Source organism: Mustela nivalis, assembly GCF_964662115.1.
Source record: "Mustela nivalis genome assembly, chromosome: 14".
Taxonomy (NCBI): domain Eukaryota; kingdom Metazoa; phylum Chordata; class Mammalia; order Carnivora; family Mustelidae; genus Mustela; species Mustela nivalis.
Genome location: NC_139033.1, coordinates 65763319 through 65784406, shown reverse-complemented (window position 1 = coordinate 65784406; position 21088 = coordinate 65763319). Strand labels below are relative to the sequence as shown.

Genomic DNA, 21088 nt, shown 5'->3' with positions numbered 1-21088 from the left:
GCAGTGGGAGGCAGTGCTGGGTGAGAGTTCTGTGCAAGCTCAGGAGGGGGCATATACAGGAAGCCTCCAGAACAAGATGGCCACCCCATGGTTCTTTCTATTGCGCATAATTCAGCCATCACCAGAGAAGCTGAAGGCACATGTTTCCATCCTTTGCTCTTGTGTTCTAGTTTGTGGATATGATGGGTTGGCGCCTGGAGACGGTGGACGGAACAGACATCCCTGTCTCCTTCAATCCGGGCAGCAGCAGCGTGGTCGCAGACCTCCAGGAGCTGCCCTCTACAGTCCACAGTGCGTCCTGGGTCGCACCTCTTTCCTACCTAGGAGACAAGGTAAGGACGTCCTGAGCCCTCACTGGGTCCCCTCCGTCACAGCGTGAGCATCATTTCCTGTCTGGAAGGAAGCATCAGGAAGTTCAGGTTACTAAAACTAAAGAAATTAGATGAGCTACAAACACTGGAAAGACGCTGCCCTCCCCTGGGAGGGGCTAAATGTACCCGACATGTGTTCACTCCCCAGCAAAGGAAATCATGCACCACAGCTTTTCTCTGGCTTTACTTAACCATTTAAATAATATCTGTTGCAAATGGGGCATGTGTGCTTTTCAAAGCCAGTGCTAAGAATTCTTTGTTTTAAAGCAGAAGAAAGGCTCCTTGTCAGGAAAACAAAAGCTGAAAAGTGACTCACGAGCTTATTAAAAGAAGCACAGGATCCGGGGGCAGCTTGGCTGTCATTAGCAGAATCGCAGGCAGTTAGTGAGACGCTCCTGTTCCTCTGGGAGCTTGTAAACAAGTTGCTCTTCCTTTGCTGCACAAATTGGCATAGCTTGGTCCCCTACACTTGTTTCAGAGGACGGAAGTGTGGGCTTCCTGTAGAAACATCATCCGGTAATGTATGCACCGGGTAGCAGAGGGTAGAATGTTCTAGAAGGTGTAGATGTTACAGGGCCCAGCTCAGGAGGCAGCATATTCTCTTAGAATCACTAAATATGAGGGCCTTGTGAACCGGAGATCTATAATTCTGACTTCTGGTTGAAGGATGTTGGGTTTTGACCTTTGAGTGTGGGCAATGTTGCTCCTCTCTTATAACCCCTCTCCTTCCTCATTTAATGCTCATCTTCGCCTTCACATAGCAATCCCATGTAGAGCTCATCTATTACTCTGCAAACAATTACCCCAAAACTTTGCAGCTTAAAGCAGCAGTCCCCTTGCCTAGTTTCTGTGGATCAGGAATTCAGGAGTAGATGGCTCAAGGTTTCTCACAGAGTTATGGGCGAGATGTAAGTCAGGCCTGGCTCCAGACCTGGAGGGTCCACCTCCAGGCTCAGTCATGTGGTTGTCATAAGCCTCTGTTCCTCACTGGCTACTGAGGGGAGCACTCATCCTAGGAGTCCCCCAGGTGCTACCTGAGACTCCCCCTGACAGGGCACCTGGCTTCTCCTAAAATAACCAATAGAAAGAGAGAGGTGGGGGGGGAGGGAGAGAGAGAGAGATAGAGAGAAAGAGAGAGAGGGAGGAAAACTCAGAATAGAAACCACGATCTTTTTATGACCTAATTTCAGAAATAACGTACCCTTACTTCTGCCATATTCCATTCATTAGAAGCCAGTCATAAGTCCAGTCCAACTTCAAGGAGGAGATTTAAGCTCCGCCTCCTGAAGACAAAAGTATCAGAGAATCTGTGGCCATATTTCAAAAATCACCTTAGCCCATCAGAAAGACAGTATTTAATCTCCATAGGGTGATTTAAATTATTAGCCCGGAATACTTCCAGACTCTACGATCATAGCTCTGTGATTTGGTCAGGTTGCAGATTCTAGGGGACTTCGGTGAATTGGGATCCAGAAATGCTGTTCCCTCTCCCCTGCTCCAAATTATATGTGAGTCTCAAGAAGGGTGTTCTGTGCTTCTCCACTCTGAGGTGATACTGCCTCTTGGTTTTCTCTCTCAATTACTCCTTTCTTGACTGGTTTTTACCTTATGGGTGGGAAGTGACAGGACCGGAGGTGAAGTAGCCCTCCCCAAACTATGACCTTAAACCTCCACCATGATCGTGCTACTAGGTGGCATTGAGAAAAGGTCCTTAGACCCACTGGAGCAGTCTGGCATGGCTTATGTGTGATCATGTGGGAAATACTCACCATCTGCTCTCACGAGAAGTTTTTAAAGAATTATTTCTAGAGGTTCATTTTGTAACTGATAGATATTAACCAATTCTTTCAGTGAAATAAGAAGCCAATGGCCTAGATTTCTTAGAGTAACTATAGATTAAATGAACATTAGTTTAGACATCATCAAGAATAGAAAGATCTTACCTCTTTGTGTGACTAGTATCTTTCTTTCCTTTTAATATTTTATTTATTTATTTATTTGAGACAGAGAGAGAGAGAAGGAGAGAGCGAGCACACACAAGGAAGGGCAGAGGGAGAAGCAGACTCCCCACTGAGCAGGGAGCCTGATGCGGGGCTCAATCCCAGGACCTTGAGATCATGACCCGAGCCAAAGGAGATGCTTAACTGACTGAGCCACCCAGGTGCTCCACTAGTATCTTTATTTTTAAGAGAAGCATCTCCTTGCTTGCAAAACAATCATGTTCATGCCAAACATTTTAAATAATATAAAATGGTACAAAGTAGAGAGCTAAAATACCATCTTCAATTCTTCACGCCCAAGATGACCACTAACAGGTAGATGGTATCTTTCCAGATCTCATGTGCCTCTGTGGTTTTTATGTGATTAGTGTTTCCATGGGCTCTTCTAATGCTTGTGCTCTTGATCCTATCATTACAATTTTAGGTTTCTTCATACGGAGGCTTCCTCACCTACCAGATCAAGTCCTTTGGCCTGCCTGGTGACATGGTTCTTCTAGAAAAGATGCCAGATGTGCAGTTGACTGTAGGTATCAGAACACAACCCAAGTGGCTGGAAATAGTAGTTGCCATTGGTTGCTGATCCAACTTTAGGGCATCTTGATAAAGAGCCTATAAACCAATTGGATTAAGTCTTTTCCAATATTTTGTAGAGATCGAAAGGGACATTGAACGTAGGAAAGCCCCTTCTCAGGATCCTGCTTCCCCTCCCCATCCAGCCCTTGTTTCTGCTCCCAAAGAACATAACAGTATCTCACGCTTGCTTCTTCTAAATTATTACTTCATGTTAATTTTTTTTAAATGTCTCTATCTTTCAATTTTGTCTCACCAGTGTTTTTGAGACACTCAGAACATTGTTTTGGCCTTCCTGTTGGCAACGCCACATCGCTGGGCTCATAAAGGACAGCTGATCCCTGTCCTTCACTCAAGTGGGAGCTAAGAGGGGAGATGGAAGAAATAGACACGTAGCTACAACCCACTGAACAAAACATATTTGAGGTGCAGTTCAAACAAGACTCTGAGAATTGGGGTCCGAGTGGGGGCTTATGTGGTTGAGAAACCCCCAGAAGGCTTCATGGAAAGGGTTAATTTTGAGCCAGACCTTTCAGCAGGGGATTGACGGGAGAAGCGCCCTTCCAGGGGCAAAGAAAAAAAATAAACCAAGGCAGAGGGGCAGTGCCCAAGGGATGACCTGTCCCACTTGGCTGTATTTGCAGTGATTCCAGAGTCATAGAAAACAAGCGGAAGGGTAGGAAAGAGGATATCTAGTGCTACGCTAAGGAATATGAGTTCACTTTGACAGTAGGGAGCCACTTTGGGTTTTTTGAGAAGAGAAGTGACATCTGTACACCGTGTACCAGCCACATGATCTAGAACTGCATTCTAGAAATTCCTTGAGGGCAGGGTCCATGTCACATTCTGCTCTGAACCTCTAGACATCCAGGGCCCAGTATCTTGAACACAGGTTGAGGTGTCTGAGCCTGAACTTGATTCTGTTTCTGGTTTTAGTGCTGTGGTTAAGGCAGTGCAATTACAGCTTCCTGAAGGTTTTTGTTTGTGTGTCATTCACCATAAGACAGGGACTAGCAAGTCTCACACATCTTGTCGCAGCTGAGAGCCTGGCATTCTGGTAGGTTTTTGTGTTTAGGCGCTGCTGTGTTGTGTTTTGTTTTTATTGGCACCCAAATTTGTTGAACTGTTGTTTTAAAAACTACGAGGAACCTTTGTCAGACATCTTGAAAATGAAACACCAGAGATTTTAGAGGGAAAAGAGCTCCACCATAGAAATACCAGCCTGGCAGTGCTGTAGTTCAGTTTCCTACTCTTTTTTTTTTCAGAATACCTCCAGCTTGGGCCATTAGTACAGCAGTACTTATTGTCAAAGAGTTTATTGTGCAAACAGTTGGAATTCACAGAATGCGATGACCAGAGTTTCTCCTGAATTTTACCTCCGAACATGGAAAATAATTTAGGCTCCTGAAACCTTCACTCTGCTGCTTTGTTCCAAACCACTGTAATTAAAAGCCTGTGGGGCATGTTTCTTAAATGAAGGTTTTCAGTGATTTGGGATGGCAGAGAATGGTCTTTTTTCTGAAACACCAGTGCTAGCGTGTGGAACACTTTTGGGCTTGAGGCTGTAACAGAAAAACTAGGGTTTTGGGGCATGGGTTTGGGATGGAGGTGGTGATGGTGTTGACCTTCCCATTATGCCCTGTTAGGAGTCCTTAGAGAGCCCCTTTTATGGAGAGGAGGGTTCAGAGGCCAAGAGTGAACAAGGCTGGATCTCACGGGGAGTGGGCTGCAGGGCTCTCCCTCTGGCCTGTGGCAGCTCCACGGCTCACCATTTACACAGCCTGCCAGCCCTTCTGCCGCCCTGCCCTCCTCATGAACTCACCCACGGAAGAAGCAGTTTTTTGCTACCAAAGTCTGGTCCTGTCAGCAGCAATGGAAATGCACCTCATACATTGATTGTGAAGTATGGTTTTTGTAAAATAGGAATAATAATAATCCATCTTTTTAGCCACTTTCCGTCAAGGGAATTTTCCTGGTTTCTGTTTATGAACATGCACTATATTAGGTATTATTTTCCTGTTTCCATTGACTAATCCTTTTGCCAGTCTGTTCATTTCACTATTTATTAGAATTGAGTATTCCATATAATGCAGTCACAGAAATTTGTTCTTATGGATTATAAACCTCAGAATATCTCAACCATGGCACTGATATTTTTCTTTACACAGGGTCAGCACATGTCCATCATCTACAAGGAACCAAGTAACCCACGACCAGACCGGCTGTATCATGTGCGTGTGCAGGTGGTGGAGGTAAAAGAACACATACAAAAAAATCATTCCTTTTTTTAAAGATTTTATTTATTTATTTGACAGAGAGAGAGAGAAGGAGAAAGCGAGAGCACAAGAGGGTAAGTAGTAGACAGAAGGGGAGGGAGAAGCAGGCTCCCCAGAGAGCAGGTGAGCCCAATGTGGGACTAGATCCCAGGACCCTGGGATCTCGACCTGAGCTGAAGGCCATTGCTTAACTGACTGAGCTACCCAGGTGCCCCACAAAATCGTTCTTGATGATCCTCTTTTGTTCTACACCTTAGTTCTTTCAAGCAATTGTGATATTTTATGTTATGAATTTAAAATGTTAATTATACTTATGTATATATAATTTGTATATATACATTTAAAATATAAGTTATATAAAATATACAGAGTTTCATCCCCATAGGGCTTTGTTTATACTATCTCTATGGCACTTAGCACAGTCTCCCCTGTCTTAGAGGTAACTATCCTTGTCTTACAAACCCCGTGAGCTTGTAAATGCTATGAGGTAGCCCCCTGTCATCCTCATGCCTTCCTCAGTGGCCAAAAAATGCTTGGGATGAATGTATTGAAGAGCATGTCATTCTGTTTCTATGAGAGTGGCCATGCCAGCAAAAATGGTGGGGTGGGAACATCCACTAAATTCTCTCCTTCAGTAAAGCAATGAGAATATTGGCAAAAATGGTTAGAATTGACTATCTAGAGCTCTGGAAATTGACCACAGGCTCACAGCAATCTGAAAAGTGTTTAATCAAGAAAACTGGCTGAATCTTGGTAAGAACCTTAGGCTCTGTGGCAGTCAATTTGCTCTGTTCCCATCCCCCAACCATATCTTCACAGTAGCCCACCAGCAAGGTGAAAACCAGTAGCCCATCAGCCGCCAAGGGAGACAGAGTGGCATTGGAGCTTATGCAAAGCCTCACTCCCAGAGATGTCATAATTTGACCCATTGGAAGGTTTTCTGGAAGATGCTCCTTCCAAGGCTGTCTTTGTTTGATCTGACTTTTGTAGCTTTCCCAAAATGAAAAGCCTTTCCCTTAGTGCTGTCATTGAAAACATTTAGAGGTAATTCCTTAACTTCAGAGCTGACTGAGGTGATAGGTTAGAGCTGGAGATAATAATAGGCTAATCACAAAGCTTAAAATAAAAGGCTGGGAACAAGGCATACATAGGAGCTTTGCAAATCTCCAACACAATCTTAGAAAGGTAGAAGGCCACACATACTCAGGGGTGTGAGCATGCTCAGGAAAGGCCCTAATTCCTCACCCCTGACTCACCTTGAGGCTCTGAGCAAGCAGGAAGTGAAGGCTAAAGCAGAGTTGTTAGCAGCCTGGCTGAGTGTTGAGAGGTCCCTCAACATACCCACAGAACACTTTTGCAATGACTGGGACTTTGGTTTTAGGCATTTAAAGAAATCTGTTTCCAGTCACTAGCTGACCACTAAGCTAACCAAGCAGAGACTTTAGCGGCCATATATGACAAAGAATACAGACTTTACAGAATTCATTCAGAAAAGTCATTAAGCAAAGACACCACCAACAACAGTAAACACTAATAGCAACAAATTCTGGGGAGGGGAATAAATATGATTTCCTGAGTTGCCACATTACATTATGTTAAATGCCCAGCTGTCATAAATAAATAAATAAATAAATAAACAAACAAATAAATATTTTTTTGGAGATGTATAAAAGAAATAGGAAAGCATGGTCCATACATGGGGTAAATGGCAATAACCATAAACTGTCTCTGAGGAAGCCAAGACACTGGACCTATACAGAAAGACTTTAAATCTATATACATCAAATACAACTAAAGAATACCATGTCTAAAGAACTAAAGGGAAATAAGAGAACAATGTCTCACCAAATTGAAAATAACAGTATTGAAATAGAAATTATTAAAAAGAACCAAATAGAAAGTCTGAGGTTGAAAATTGCAATAAATGAAATGAAAATTTCCCTAAAAAGGCTGCTATGGACTGAATTGTGTCCTCTCCAAATTTTTGGGATGAAGCTCTGATCTCTAGTTTGAGTATATTTGGAACAAAGAAGTCATTAAGGTTAAATGAGATCATGAGGGTAGAACCATGATCCGATAGAATCAATGTCCTTGTAAGAGGAGATCCTGGAAAATTCTCTGTCAACTAAGTAAGACAGTGAGTTGGCAACCATCTGTAAGCTAGCAAGAGAGTTCTGACCAGGGACAAAACTGGTTGGCATCTTGATCTAGGACTTCTAGCCTCCAGAATTGTGAGAAAATAGATATCTCATGTTTAAGCCATTGAGTCTATGGTATTTTCCTATGGCAGCCAGAGCTAAGACAAGGGCTCAACAACAGAGTTGAGCAGGAAAAAGAAAGAACAGCAAATTTGAAGGTCAACTGAGATTAGTCGGAAGAACAGAAAGTACAAAGAATGAGGAAAAACAAAGACTCTGAAAGACATGTGAGACAGAGTCAAGTGAACAGCATATGCATAATTGGAGTATCAGAAGAGGAGAGAGAGAGAAAGGAAGAGAAACAATATTTAAGGAAATAATGGCTGAAAATTTCTCAGATTTGATGAAAATCATTAATCTATACAACCAAGCTCAACAATCTCCAAGTAGGATAAATGCAAGAGATCCACACACAGAAGCATCATAATAAAGGGTCTGAAAGACAAAGAAAGAATCTTAAAAGCAGTGGGAGAGAAGCAATGCACATTCAAGGTTCTCAATAAGGTGGACAACTGACCATTCACTGGAACCCATGGAAATCAGAAGACAATGGCACGGCATTCAATGTGCTAGAAGAAACACATTGTCAACAAAGAATTACATATACAACAAAATGTCCTTCAAAGATGGAGGAGAAAATAAGACATTACATTATAAACAAACCCAGGAGAATTCAGAATCCAGCCCTCCTTGTAAGAAATACTAATGGGACTCTTTAGACTGAAATGAAAGGACACTAATAGACAATGGCTTCAATACATATTAAAAATGAAGAACATTAGTAAAGGTAACAACATAAGTAAATATAAGGGGCAGTAAAAATATATCTTTTGTTTGTAACTTTTTTTCCTTTTGATTTAAAATACAACTGCAATATAGCAGGGATGAAATGAAGCGAATAAAAGCAAAATATTTGTGGACCACTGAAATCCAATCCATATTTACATAAATGTCCATCATGGGCAAATATATAAGGGCTGAATATAGATAGTGGTGTTTAGGACTCCAGATAGGAATAGGTAGTAACTACAAATGGGCACAAAGGTTCTTTTTCTAGGGGGTAAAAATATGAAACTGTATTGTGATGATTATACACTTTTGTAAATTTACTAAAAATTGTGTACTTAAGATAAGGGACTATTACTATATGTAAATCATATCTCAAACTGTTAAAAATTTAAACTAAACTCCTATTCTTATCATATATATATGTAAATAACAATAGTTACCATTTATTGAATGTCAACTACATGCTAGGCACTGGGATGAACCCTTTATATACACTGTATTATTTAATTTTCTTTACTCTTCATCATAGTCCTGAGAGATTAGGTATTACTATGTCCGTTAAAGAGATGTGGAAACCAAATTTAAAGGAGGCAGCAGAATATAAAGATTATATATGAAATGATGTTCAATATCACTAATCATTAGAGAAAGGCAAATCAAAGCCACAATGAGATACTACCTTATAGTCATTGAAATGGTCCTATTTAAAAAAACAAACAAACAAACAAACAAAACAGAGAATAACAGGTGTTGGGGAGAGTTGCAGAAATCGGAACACCTGTGCACTGTTGGTGAGGCTATAAGACAGTGGAAACACTGTGGAAAACGGTATTGAGGCTCCTCAAAAATTTAAAGATCAAATGACCATATGGTTCAGCAATCCTCCTTCTGGCTATATATCCAAAAGAATTGGAAACAGGGTTTTGAAGTGCTATTTGTGTACCCATGTTCACTGCAGCACTGTTTGTAGTAGGTCAGAGGTAGAAACAACTGAAATGTCTATTGACAGATGAATGGATAAAGCAAATATGATATATACATCTGTTGGAACACTATGTAAGCCTGTCACATGCTGGAATATGATAGTTCTAGCTAGATAGATGCTAGGGCGTAAGGGGATGACATTATGCCAAGCGAAATAAGCCAGTCACAAAAAGACAAATACTGCACGAGTCCACTTAGATGAGGTATTTGAAGCAGTCAGATTCATAAAATCAGAAAGTGGAATGCTGGTTGCCAGGAAGGGGGGGAGGAGGAAATGGGAGTTATTACTTAATAGGAACAGAGTTTCTGTTTTGTCAGATGATAAAGTTCTGCAGATCGGTTGTACAACAATGTGAATATAATTAACACCATTACCCTTAAAAATACACTTCAAAATGGTTGAGATGGTGGATTTTATGTTGTGTGTTTTTTACCATTGTAAGAGTAAAATAAAATAACATAAATGAGTGTGTGCAAGAAAAAATTGAGTTTCCTGTCCCAATTATGTGTGTTTAATGAGTGATCTAACTGCATGACCCAGTGGCCTTCCATTTGCCTCTTTCCTATATCATTCTCGCTCAGTGTTTGCACACACAGAAGTACATTTTAAAATAAGGATAACTGGGAAGTCTCATTTCATTTTATTCATTATTTCCTGCTTTCAATTTTCCCCTTTCATGTGGTACTCTCTTCTTGGGAATAACCCAGAGCACCTGACTTCAGAATTACAAATCCACTATCTTTCACTTATTTATTTATTTTTTTAAATTTATTTTATTTTATTTTTGTCTATTCTAGTCTCTTCTCCCATATGCCCTATAAATGTCTTCCCTTTGACTTGTGCTGGGTGTCTGTCTCTCTGAAACCCCGCAGAAGTGAGCCTGCCAAGGGGAAACCTTGTCTCTCTGTTTTCACTTGTAGGGAAACTTCAGACACGCCAGTAGCGGCGGCCCGGTGACCCGGGAAGAGCTGATGATGGTTCTGTCCAGCCTGGAAGACTTGCGCCTCCGAGGCCTCTACTTCACGGAGACGCAGCGGCTCTCTCTGAGCGGGGTGGGGCTGGAAGAGGCCTCGGACACAGGAAGTGGGCGCAGAGCACACAACGTCGAGATGTGTTCCTGCCCCCCTCACTACACTGGTGACTCATGCCAGGTAGGAAGCTCTCCTCCCCCATCAGACTCCCCCACGGGACTACCGTGGCTGGCCCTCCTGTCTGCCGCCCGGCACTGCTGCCCAGATGGTCCGCAGCACTCTGCCCAGCAGACAGGTGTCCACTGGGCTCAAGCTTCTGTCTTCCCAGGACCACCTCCAGGTATTACATAGGAAAAAGAAATCACAAACATCTCGAATTCCACAGGAAAGCCACAGGCACTCGAGCGATCCTGAGAGTTGTTGAAATCAGGACTTTCTGGGAACTCGAAAGGAGCGTCCCAGGATTTGAGACACTGCCTTCCCATTGGGTGACCTGGGGTTCTCAGGCTGTTCTTGAAAAAAGAGTCCCTGCAACACCCGCTGCCGATAGACTTAGAGCCCAGAGAATGTCCTGATTCTTCCAGGAGAAGTTGTGGTCCAATTTCTTGGCTCCCAGCAGAGCTTCCTTCATGTGAGGCCCAGCCAGTCTGACTTGTCCTCAGATGATTAAAAGGTGCCGTAAAATGAAACCGTTTCATATCTCAAGCTGTAAGTATGGGAGGGAGAGAAAGCACAATGTTGGGTGCAGTTAATAGGAAATAGCAAACATTGTCACTTGGTGTATTCCCTGCACCCCGCGTGTGTACATTCCGCAACATCCTTCCCTTTCTGTCCTCACCCCTCAGAAGCAGAAAGCCCCCAGGGGATCTGAACTCCAGTTCCTTTTTTAACCTGCAAACATCACCTGTGCTGGTTTTCTGGAGACTTCTGTCTTGTTACATGTAGTCCACAGGTGGCTGCTACCTTCTTCTCCCCCCCCCACCCCCCTTCCTCCTATCTCATTTCTGGCCCACCTAAATAAAATCATAGCCCCAGGGAAGGAGTGGAACCTCTCCATTACTAGCCTCCTGCCCAGGGCGTATTCTCTGCGCATGACTCAGCCTATGATTTGCAGCTGCTCTGATGGGCCAGTGCCGTCTGCGGGGTGAGGTGGGTAGAAGGTGGTGCGTGCCCCACCTCGCAGGAATTATAGAGCGGCGTGCTTCCCTGTGGGACTGTTATGTGTGCTCTCTCACAGGCTGACTCATGGGTGAAGTTTACAGGTGGGGCCTCCTGCCGCAGACAGCCTGCTTCACCTGAGTCAGGCGGGCCTGGGCGCTGAGCAGGAAGCGCAGGTATAAGAGGAAGAGGCAGGCTTGTGTGTAGGCAGCAGGACGCCCGAGGACCAGAATGCCCCCAGCAGTGAGGTGGTCAGCCAGGAGCGCCGGGTGGCTGTGGATCTTGGGGGCAGCCCTGGGGCAGTGTCTGGGATATAATTCGCAGCAGCAGAGGCTGGCCTTTCTTCAGCCTCCAGGTCAAAGCCATCTGCAAGCAAGTCATACGGACTTTAAACCCAGCCAGGTAACATCATTCCCTTTTACGTTCTGGTTTGGGATGGGGAAGGGTTCTTAGCTTTGTGACATTTGAAGTGAAGGGGATGAATAAATTCTGGGTGGGCTGGGGGAGGGGCCCAGAGCCTCCCTGTCCCATTGACTGACAGTGTTTATTAGGGTGCCTGACAGATTGCTCTCCAGAGCTGTTAACCGCAAACCCTGTAAACATCAGCCCGCCTGGGAATGCCCAGGCAGCTCAGAGTCTGAACATTTGTGGGACGTTAGTACCCTATGAAACTTTGCCTTTTGAGAGTAACCCAACCCCTAAGACAAAAAAGTCCAAAGCCTGTAGACCTCCAGATTCTTCTTGGAAGAAAATTTACCTAAAAAGCAAACCACAAGAATCAGTGAAATCGTGTTTACGAAAAGTGATGAGATCAAGTTTGTATAATACCTAACAAGACATGCTTCAATTTGCCAGGCATTATACACTCATAAATTCTGTCTGTGCACTCTCTCTCTCTCTCTCTCTCAACTTTCTGGATATTTACATGTTTACTCAGAGACATAGATCCTATGTCTACTCAAATAACCCTGAAAACCTGGTAGGGACATAATTTTCTCATTTGTACTGGAAAAGTTGATTGGAAAAGTTATCCTGAAAAGTTGTCCTTAAAAAAATAGTTGCTAAACCATTTGACTGGAATAGTATATTAGGATACATTCATTTTCATGTAGGGTAAGTCTTCAGTACAATCTGTGAGCTTTACAGAGGTGAGAAAATGATTATATTTCAGTAACTGACAAATGTTCCCCCAAAGAGTCATGTGATAGTTACAGAACTCTCGCAGGGGACTTTTTCTGTTTCTAAATCCAAAGCAAATTAGGGTGGGTGGTTTAGTTTTAATCAGGTTGGACTATCTTTTCTCCAAAGCATGTTTAATTAAGGCTTTTTACTCAGGCATGCTGTCATAAATGAACCTCATATATTTATTTATTTATTTGGATAATTTGTTCCTTACCAAATATTATTGTTTCATAAGCATGTAATATGATATATGGTGGTAATTAAGAGGTACTTAGTAGCAAAGAATATTTGCTTGTAGATATGATCACACCACCAGTGGCTGACTTTTGTTCGAACGTATCTCTCAGTCGTGTTTTCAATTAAAGAACATTCCTTTCATACTTTGATTCTCCTGTAGACAAGCCTATTCATATAACACATAAAGCAATCTCATTTTTTGCAATAGCCTCTTTTGCCTAAACATGGTTTCTAATAGCTGAAGGGAAAAATATATTGGGAATTATAGTCTTACTGTGTACGACGTGTAGTAATTGGTAATTTGGGGAGAGGCTCCAATCAGAAACTGAGATATTCCACTCTGGGGAGTACATGAGGCTTTTTTCCTCCAGCCCTATCAGGTTAGCTGCTTCCTCTTTCCCACCTGACCAGGTAGAAACTTGGAATAAATGAGAATGGACAGTTCATTCAAAAATTTCCCTTGAGTGTAGCTTCAGAGTCTTACAGACTTAGTGCTGTTTAAAGAGGATTAGATAAAAGATGTTTTATCTTGAAATATTATTTTTCTGGATATTTTAGATAGGGCATATGAGGAGGTCATTAAAGAAACTGGGGGTAGCATTTGGTTTTAATCAGTGTACTGATTCAATCTGCCAAAATAAGAGTCTATGACTCTCTTTAAAAAAGACAGAAATCTAAATAATTTTTCGTGGCTGGTGTTGGAAGAGTTGTTTCTTTTTCTATTGGGGGCATTCTTAACTAGAATTTTTTTTTTTTTAATATCAGTTCCTCAAAAGTAAACAGTAATTCCTTTCATCCATGTGAAAAATATTAACTCATCCTGGAAAGAGACAATGTGTAGAGATAGAAATATTCAAAGGAGTATTGAACTAGAGAAGAAGACCAGCCCACGGAATTCCCTCCAGCTGGGTCTTCATGTGTCCTATCAGAACTGAATACCTCTGCAGGGTTCTGTAGAGAACGCGTGTTCCTCTCCCCAGGGTTCCCTGTTGTCCCTAGACCAGTGCATGGCAGTGACGTGAGTCCTGTTCTGTCATTACCACGTCAATCCAAATGAAGACTCATTAATCCTTCCTTCCCACACTGCCTCCCCCTCCAGTCCAAACCCACCCTTGGAGGGCGAATGCCTACCAAAAGAGAACTTGCACTTGAAGGGATTTTCTTAGAGACCCTCCTGCTAAAGACCGAGATCCTGATCCTATTTACCCTCATCCCTCCTCCCCTCCATTCACCCTCAATCAGTAAGGAGAGAAAACCATTTTGCACACTCCTCCCCTTTCTCTGACATCCCCCTACAGGTCTCCCGCTCTGGCACAAGCACACACTCCTGCCGTGGTGTGGAAACAAGGTAACACCTGACATAGCGAGCCAGTGGACCAGCCAGTGTTTGAAAGTAGAAATCTACACACCATCTAAGGAACAAAAGACTGAATTAGGGAACGCTTGACAGAATTGTCACCTGCTTTGGATAATAATTCTTTCTTTATATTGACTAAATGCTTTGTTTGAAAAATAGGGTTGTAGCCCTGGATACTATCGGGTTAACGAAGGGCCGTATACCAGACGATGTGCTCCCTGCAATTGCAACGGACATTCCAGTCGATGTCAGGATGGCTCGGGAACATGTATCGTGAGTAAACTGATAGTCTAGAGGTACTCACAGGCAGTCTGTGTCTCTCTATCAGCTCTCCTCCCACCGCCACTCCCCTTGGCCCTGAGACATCAGATGTCCCATTTGCCACTAAACAGAGGTTGTTCTGTAAACATAGGAGGCTCCCGTGTGATCAGGCTGAAATAGTTCATACTCTACTGTTTCCTCCATTTTCACACGTGCCATCAGAGAAGTCCTTCTGTGAACAGGGAAATTACGCGTTAGCCTATCAGTCTCTGCTTCATTGAGTGTTGTAGTGGGTGCATCCTGAGACTTCATTCTTGCTGGAAGATAGCAAAGCAGAGCCACCACTTTGGACCCCCATTCGGTGGGAATGGCAGGAAGTAGCAGGAGCCTTCAAAAGAGCCGTAGACCCAAGTATATAATGGGGGAGAAGATGCTGAGATGAAAAGGCTTAAGGAGCATTCAGAGTCACTCAAACACCGATCTTCTACGGGTGCCAAGACAAAGCGGGCTTCTATAGGAAGACAGGTGAAGGGAGTCCTTGCTGTCTATGGCTTATTGCCTGGAGAACGATCTTCTTTGAGAATATTTTTTGAAAAAAATATTTCCTATTCAAAATTAGATTCTCAGGAAATTTTTCTTTTGTATCCTTTTTGGACATTGTTTATTCTGCCTTCCTCTCTTTCATCCCTGGGAGTCAGGGCCTCCCTACCTTGAAGGAGAATGGACAGTGACAGAGAAAGGAGAGAGAATCAGTACCCCCAGACACACAAGCCCCTACTTATGGGGTGCTCTTTGGAAATACATTCTTCTGGCACAGATTTCCTTTGCATTGTGTAATGCATCGAGAGTGTGTTTCAACTCTTTGAGTTCCTAGACTGTATTAAGCCAAGTTCAGCATGTCCCAGGGAACTGTTTCCTTTGCAAGATGGGACAGGTCAGGACAGGACATTGTTGCAAAGAGCCTGATAGAATATTCCAGAGGACTTTAACTTTGTAAATTCAGAAGGAATAAAAGACACTGGGAAAGACGATTTTTCAGCTCCTAAGTATTCTTTTATGATAGTTTATGCTTCGTACTGTATGCTGTGTGTAACACAGGTAGATGCTTTAATTTAAGATAAATATTTATCTTGTTACCAAACCGTCGCTAGATGTCGAGTCCACTTGATAAAAGCTGCCAAAGAACAAAGCGGGCATTCTGTGTAGCCCATTCACCCAGTGAAAGGATCACTGGTGAGTCATAATTCCTCTGTTTTAATCAAACAGGAAGATTTTCTTTCCCATTTCCTTTCTTTGTAGCTCTGTCTTCACTTGTCCCTAATGGCCATATGGTCTCTAGAAAGAATTCATTCAGGAAACCTTTACTGAGCATTTGCTATTGTGGGAGGTACTGAGCTAAATGCTGTGGTTAAAACCATACAACATAATCCCCACTCTCCCGAGGCCTGCTGTCCGGTGGGGAATGTGCCCGCCCACACACACACACACACACACACACACAGGCTACTGCTCAGTGGCAAGCACTGAGTGCTGCCACTGCTCTGGGGGGGGGGGGGGGATGCGCATTGCGTGGGAGCCAAGGATGCAGCCCTCCTTCTCAAAGAGCAGTAATGGCGAGATCAAGTGCTTGTCACCGTCAAATAGACTGGTTCCTCTGCAGACTGGCCTTCACCATTCAGCATCCAAAGTCAGTTTCTAAAATCTGGGACCTTCACACACACACACACACAAATATCCATGTCATTTCAAGAATAAACTTGGAAGTCCGGAGAGAAAGTTGCCGGGGTCCTTGCCGATAAAGCCTCGTGTGTCCAGGAGCAGCAGGCCATGGTTGCGTGGGCACCGTCAGCCCAAAGGACCTGCAGGGACAGGCCCCTTCTCTTTGACGAGGCCCTGCCTCTCCCTCTTCTCCTTGCCAGCTTTCTCCCCGTGTCTCCAGCTCTCCCCAACTCCCCTCACCTTTCACCGTCTCCATCACACCTCATCTACTTCACTGTTCCCATGTTCTTTCCTTCCTCTGCCTTTGGTTTTCTTTCATTTTTTACTCTCTGCTGCTTGAGCCCCCAGCATGACTTATCTGAAGCTCACAGCCAACGCGGGCTGCTCCCGAGGATCCCGGCCAGACTCCCACATCCTGGGTGTGTGCTGTGTCCAGCTATATTTGCCCCACTTTGCCCTTCACCCTCCAGAATACCAGTGGCTTCATGTTGCCTGTATACCCTGCCAGACTCCTGCAACACTACGCTGCTGTGTCCACAGTTCCCCGTGCCCAGTGGGCCCTCCCTTCATTTCTCTACCCAGCCAACTCCTCTCCCTTTCTCCTCCACGCAGGAGGCATCATCACCTCCAGAAGCTCTTCCTGGAGGTCCCTCTTGCTCTTGTGAGATGCTGGCACATGGTGATCATCGTATTTTCCACATTATATTGAACAGGTCCACTCACAGGGTTCTGTCTGCTCCCTGGTCAGGGTGCCGATCTGTCTTTGCAATCCTAGTACTTAGCATGGGGGGACACAGAGTAAATGTGTGGTGTTTGGTGGTGTTTCGCCCAATGGATGTTTGGTGTTAGATGGAGCTAGGAGAGCACGTACTGTGGGAGTAGATATAGACTCACTCATTCATTCATCCATTCACTCATTCATTTATTTGCAGTGAACAGCAAGGAACCTTGACAGGCAGATGTCTGCAGTTTGCAGTACTGAGAAGGACACCTTCCAGGGTAGATGCTCTCGGCGGAGGGTGGGGTTATCTCAGACATTCTTACCGGACCTTATCAAGCAACACAGGTTCTCATCCCTTTCTACAATCCTCTCCCCACTCCCTAGGAGGACCAGAGTCTGGGGCGTTTTCAGTAGGACACAGATGGCCCAGTTGCAATTCTTGTTTCTCTACTTCCTCGCTTCCCAATGTTTTCAGATCCGATCAGGATACAGGATTAACATGTATCGATTCAGCAGCTCTATTCTTCTTTAAGATCGCCATTTCGAGTTTAAAAAGGAAGGAAACTAAAGGGGAGAGGTAAATAATTAGTTCAATAGAAAGACTTTTGTGAGGGAGGCAGAATGGTGGACAAGGGAAAGGTGAAGGAGAGACCGGTCTGTGGGTCCGATAACCCTCAGCGTGGATTTGTTCCCAGCCTCCAGGCCTGTGGGAGAAGCCTCCACGGTGGGCACATGTGGGAGAAGAGGGAAGGATTCAGGGCCAGGATGAGTTTTCTAGAGATGATCCCACGTTAACATGTGAGCAGCCTTCTTTGTGTGTCTAGTGCGATTTCATATCTGGAAAAAATAGCCGAAGATGTCTTAACATCTTAGTGGCTTGTGTAATTGGCCGTTATTCAAAGGTTCGTGAAGGATGGATCTGTTTAAGCTGAAGAAACAGATGACGTGATGAGGAAGGGACATTATAGCTCATGTTCTGAGCAGGACCACGCCCACTTAGGATATACATGTGGGTTGTTTCTCATAACCCGGCTTCAGATATTCTTAAAAACTCATATCCATTAAAGTTTCCTACCAAGCCCCATCTCTGCATACAGAGGTAAGATTTGTGAGCAATTTTTAAAATATTATCCTTACTCCAGGTCATATAATTAACACAAGAGTATCTCTGTGTATCTCTGAATTATCAATTGCCCACAATAAGGGGAGTTTTCCTGGATAGTTTTGTTCATTCAGATATTTGTTACTAGAGTAAAACCAAGAAATGTCACAGGGGGCTAAAAATTTCACAAAATAAACAACTTTGATACAGTTCTCTAGGATTTGTCTCATTGGACTGCTTAGTTGGAAAGTTGTCTCATCTCAATGCTTTACTGAAGGACAGCTTTCCATAGACATTGACTTTGACATGAAAATAATTGGATTTATGTAAACACACAGCGTAGATAAACTTATCTTGCTTATTTGAGACGCTGGAATTAAACTGAGGGCTTTCTTCTGATACGGGGCAGCTTTTTTGTTTTAAACAAATTCCATATGTTAAACTTATTACAACTATATTCCTTTTTAGTATATGGTCATTACGTGATTTACGAAGCAATATCAAGTTAATTTTCATAGAAGCTGTTCTTAGGGGAAGAGGGTGGGGGTTGACATTTTGCTGAGGCTCTTTTTACAATCCTCCCAGCAAATAATACCCTAGAAAAGTGGGTATTATTTCAATGATATATCTTAAGAGAACTAGAATGTGTATAAATCATTCACTCAATAAAACTGATTTGTAAAAAACAGGGAGGCTCAGAGGTGAAGTTTCTTGCTCAAGACAGTACAGCTATGAAACATTAGAGTGAGTCTGGATGCAACTGTTCTTCCTCCATTTCCACTTCCAAATAAATGCAAGCCCCAAAGAGTGGATGGAAGGATACTTACTTTTTTTTTTTTTTTTAGTACCAACAATAATTGGATTGACAGGAAAAATATACCATTTGTGGACTGATACGATCGTACAATCAGAGGACCTGAGTTATAATTGTGTGAGGAATGAAGGTGGTAGTGATTTTAATAATAATCAGTGTGATTGGCTGCTGTTAATTGCATGTTCCTCTGTCCCAAGAACTGCCAGCACAACACCGCTGGAGAACACTGTGAGCGCTGCAAGGAGGGTCACTATGGCAACGCCATCCAGGGATCCTGTAGCGTCTGCCCGTGTCCTCACTCAAACAGGTACTGGGAGAGCTTGAAAATAACCTGTAGAGACAGGAAGTGGTTTGTTGTTTGCCTGGGAATGGGGGTGGGGTGGGGAGTGGGGGGACACGGGAAGTGACGGCGAAGGGGGTAGGATTTCTTTTTGGGATGATGGAGATATTTTAAAATCGATCATGCTGGATAGTTGGTGCAACTCTGTGAATCTGCTAAACACCGTGGAGTTGTATACTCGAAATGGGCGAGTGGTATGGTATGTGAATTATAACTCAGTAGAGCAGTTATGTTTTAAAAAGAACACACGAAAGTGCAAAACAAAAGCAAAACAAACAAAACAGTTTTCCAAGTATACACTTGGGCGTTTTTCCATTTCCTCTTTCCTTTTACTCTTCATTTAATGGCCGAACCTTATTTACTGAGCGCCCAATACACGGCTAAGAGCCAGTGTTCTATAGGTGCTGGGGTGATTACAGTAAAGCAGACTGGCAAAGTCTCCTGTCTCACAAGGCTTTACCTGGAGAATGTGGGCAGGGGCAGTTGTCACACTCAGGAAATAAATGCACAAATAAATAAGCATAATTTCACATTGAGATGGTCTATGCAGTTGATAACAGGGTTACATGATTGGTAGTGAGTGAGCAGACTCTTTACAGAGGAGTAGGAGGGTTTTCTGGGCAAGGAGCAGGGAACAATGAAATGGAGTAAGTTGGGTAGTGTCTCAGCAATGAAGGTCTAAGGCAAGGAAAAGACTAGCCAGCCTCTGTGATGGTGTGTTGGGGGAGTAAGGCGGCAGCTGGAGTGCATTGCAGGAGAAACGGCCAGGAGGCAAGTTGGGCCCCCAGGGTTCAGACCCATTGGACCTTGTAGGCTCTAGTAAGGCACTGGATTTATCCTCAGTGTGTTGGAAGCCACAAGCCAGTCCTGACCCATGGAAGGATGTGACCTGTCATTCAGACTCCAGCAGGGCAGATCCATTGCATAGGTGGCAAGCTGACACGTGTATTCCATGGTAACTCATATTCTATTTGGGCTTGGTACCTCATCCTATTCTTGCCCATTGTGACACGTTTGCGGTGGGTCCAAGCAAAATAGAACACAGCAACAAAGCAAGAGTTGATTGGAAAATCAGGAAGATGCCACTAAGAGTGTAGGCAGCACGCCCACTCAGGAACAAGTGCAGACCACTAGGCTGATTAATATCAGACCTATATCTGAGGAATTGGCCACGTTAGCAGAAGTCGCTGCCCAGCTGTGGCTTTCCTGAAGATATATGTTGGAAATGGGCATCCTGTTTTGCTCCCTGGGTATTTGATACTCCTAAACCGGTCCAGTCCTGTGGCTTGATTTGCAAAGGGATTTATCACTTGATACTTGCCTAGACTTGTTGGAACAGAAGCCAGAGGGAGTAGATTTTCACCTGGTACTTGGGGAAAACTTTTCATCTTTGGTTGCAAAGCATATTGTTATTACGAAGGCCAGCTTCTGGCTTTCATGCAGCTGAAGTAATGCACGGTTCCTCAGATTTATCAATGAAACACTGTTTTTATCTAATTCTCCCTCCAATGATATTCATGCTGTTGACAAATTTCTAACTGTCCCTCTAGAAGTATAACTCTATCCATCTATTAGGCCAAGAGAAGCTTCCTAGATAAGAATTCTCTTATCAGCAAGTGATAAATGGAGTTACTTTCCCTCAGACTTACTAGGGTGTAATGTTCAGAGACATCCCTCAAGGCAACAGAGTTTTTTCATGATCTGCTCACTTAATTTAATTTAAAAAAAAAAAATGCTTCTCAAATATGCCCTAGTTCAGGACAAAAAGGAGAATCAGAATGCCACAACTTGATTTCAGAAATGTAAAGATCACCGATGATTGTGCCCACAGAACTATCTAGATGGGCAAGTTTGCTCTGTACCTTGGTCCCTCTGGCCTGGCACCTTTACTCCTTGGGAGATAATGTGCCCAATATGAAGGAATTAGAATAAACAAGGAGGAAAATTTTTTGAAGAATCAGAACTCTCTGTTCTTTTTTTCTGCCTAGACTTGTTTTATTCCTTCTTTGTTATTCCTGGAAAAATGCTGTTGTAATC

At 43.4% G+C, this 21088-nt stretch overlaps 1 protein-coding gene across 3 annotated transcripts in view; it reads left to right on the top strand.

The window, feature by feature from the left end:
- LAMA3 (laminin subunit alpha 3) overlaps positions 1-21088 on the top strand; it is a 261415-nt gene that overhangs the window by 176413 nt on the left and 63914 nt on the right. For 2 of the 3 annotated variants that reach the window (XM_082698720.1, XM_082698721.1), the window contains exons 35-40: positions 171-332; positions 2796-2894; positions 5110-5193; positions 10110-10340; positions 14254-14367; positions 18909-19018. In XM_082698720.1, coding sequence (XP_082554846.1) covers positions 171-332; positions 2796-2894; positions 5110-5193; positions 10110-10340; positions 14254-14367; positions 18909-19018 — 800 coding nt within the window. Of the gene's footprint in view, positions 1-170; positions 333-2795; positions 2895-5109; positions 5194-10109; positions 10341-11469; positions 11721-14253; positions 14368-18908; positions 19019-21088 lie in introns of those variants that run through there. The other variant, XM_082698722.1, reaches the window with a different exon arrangement.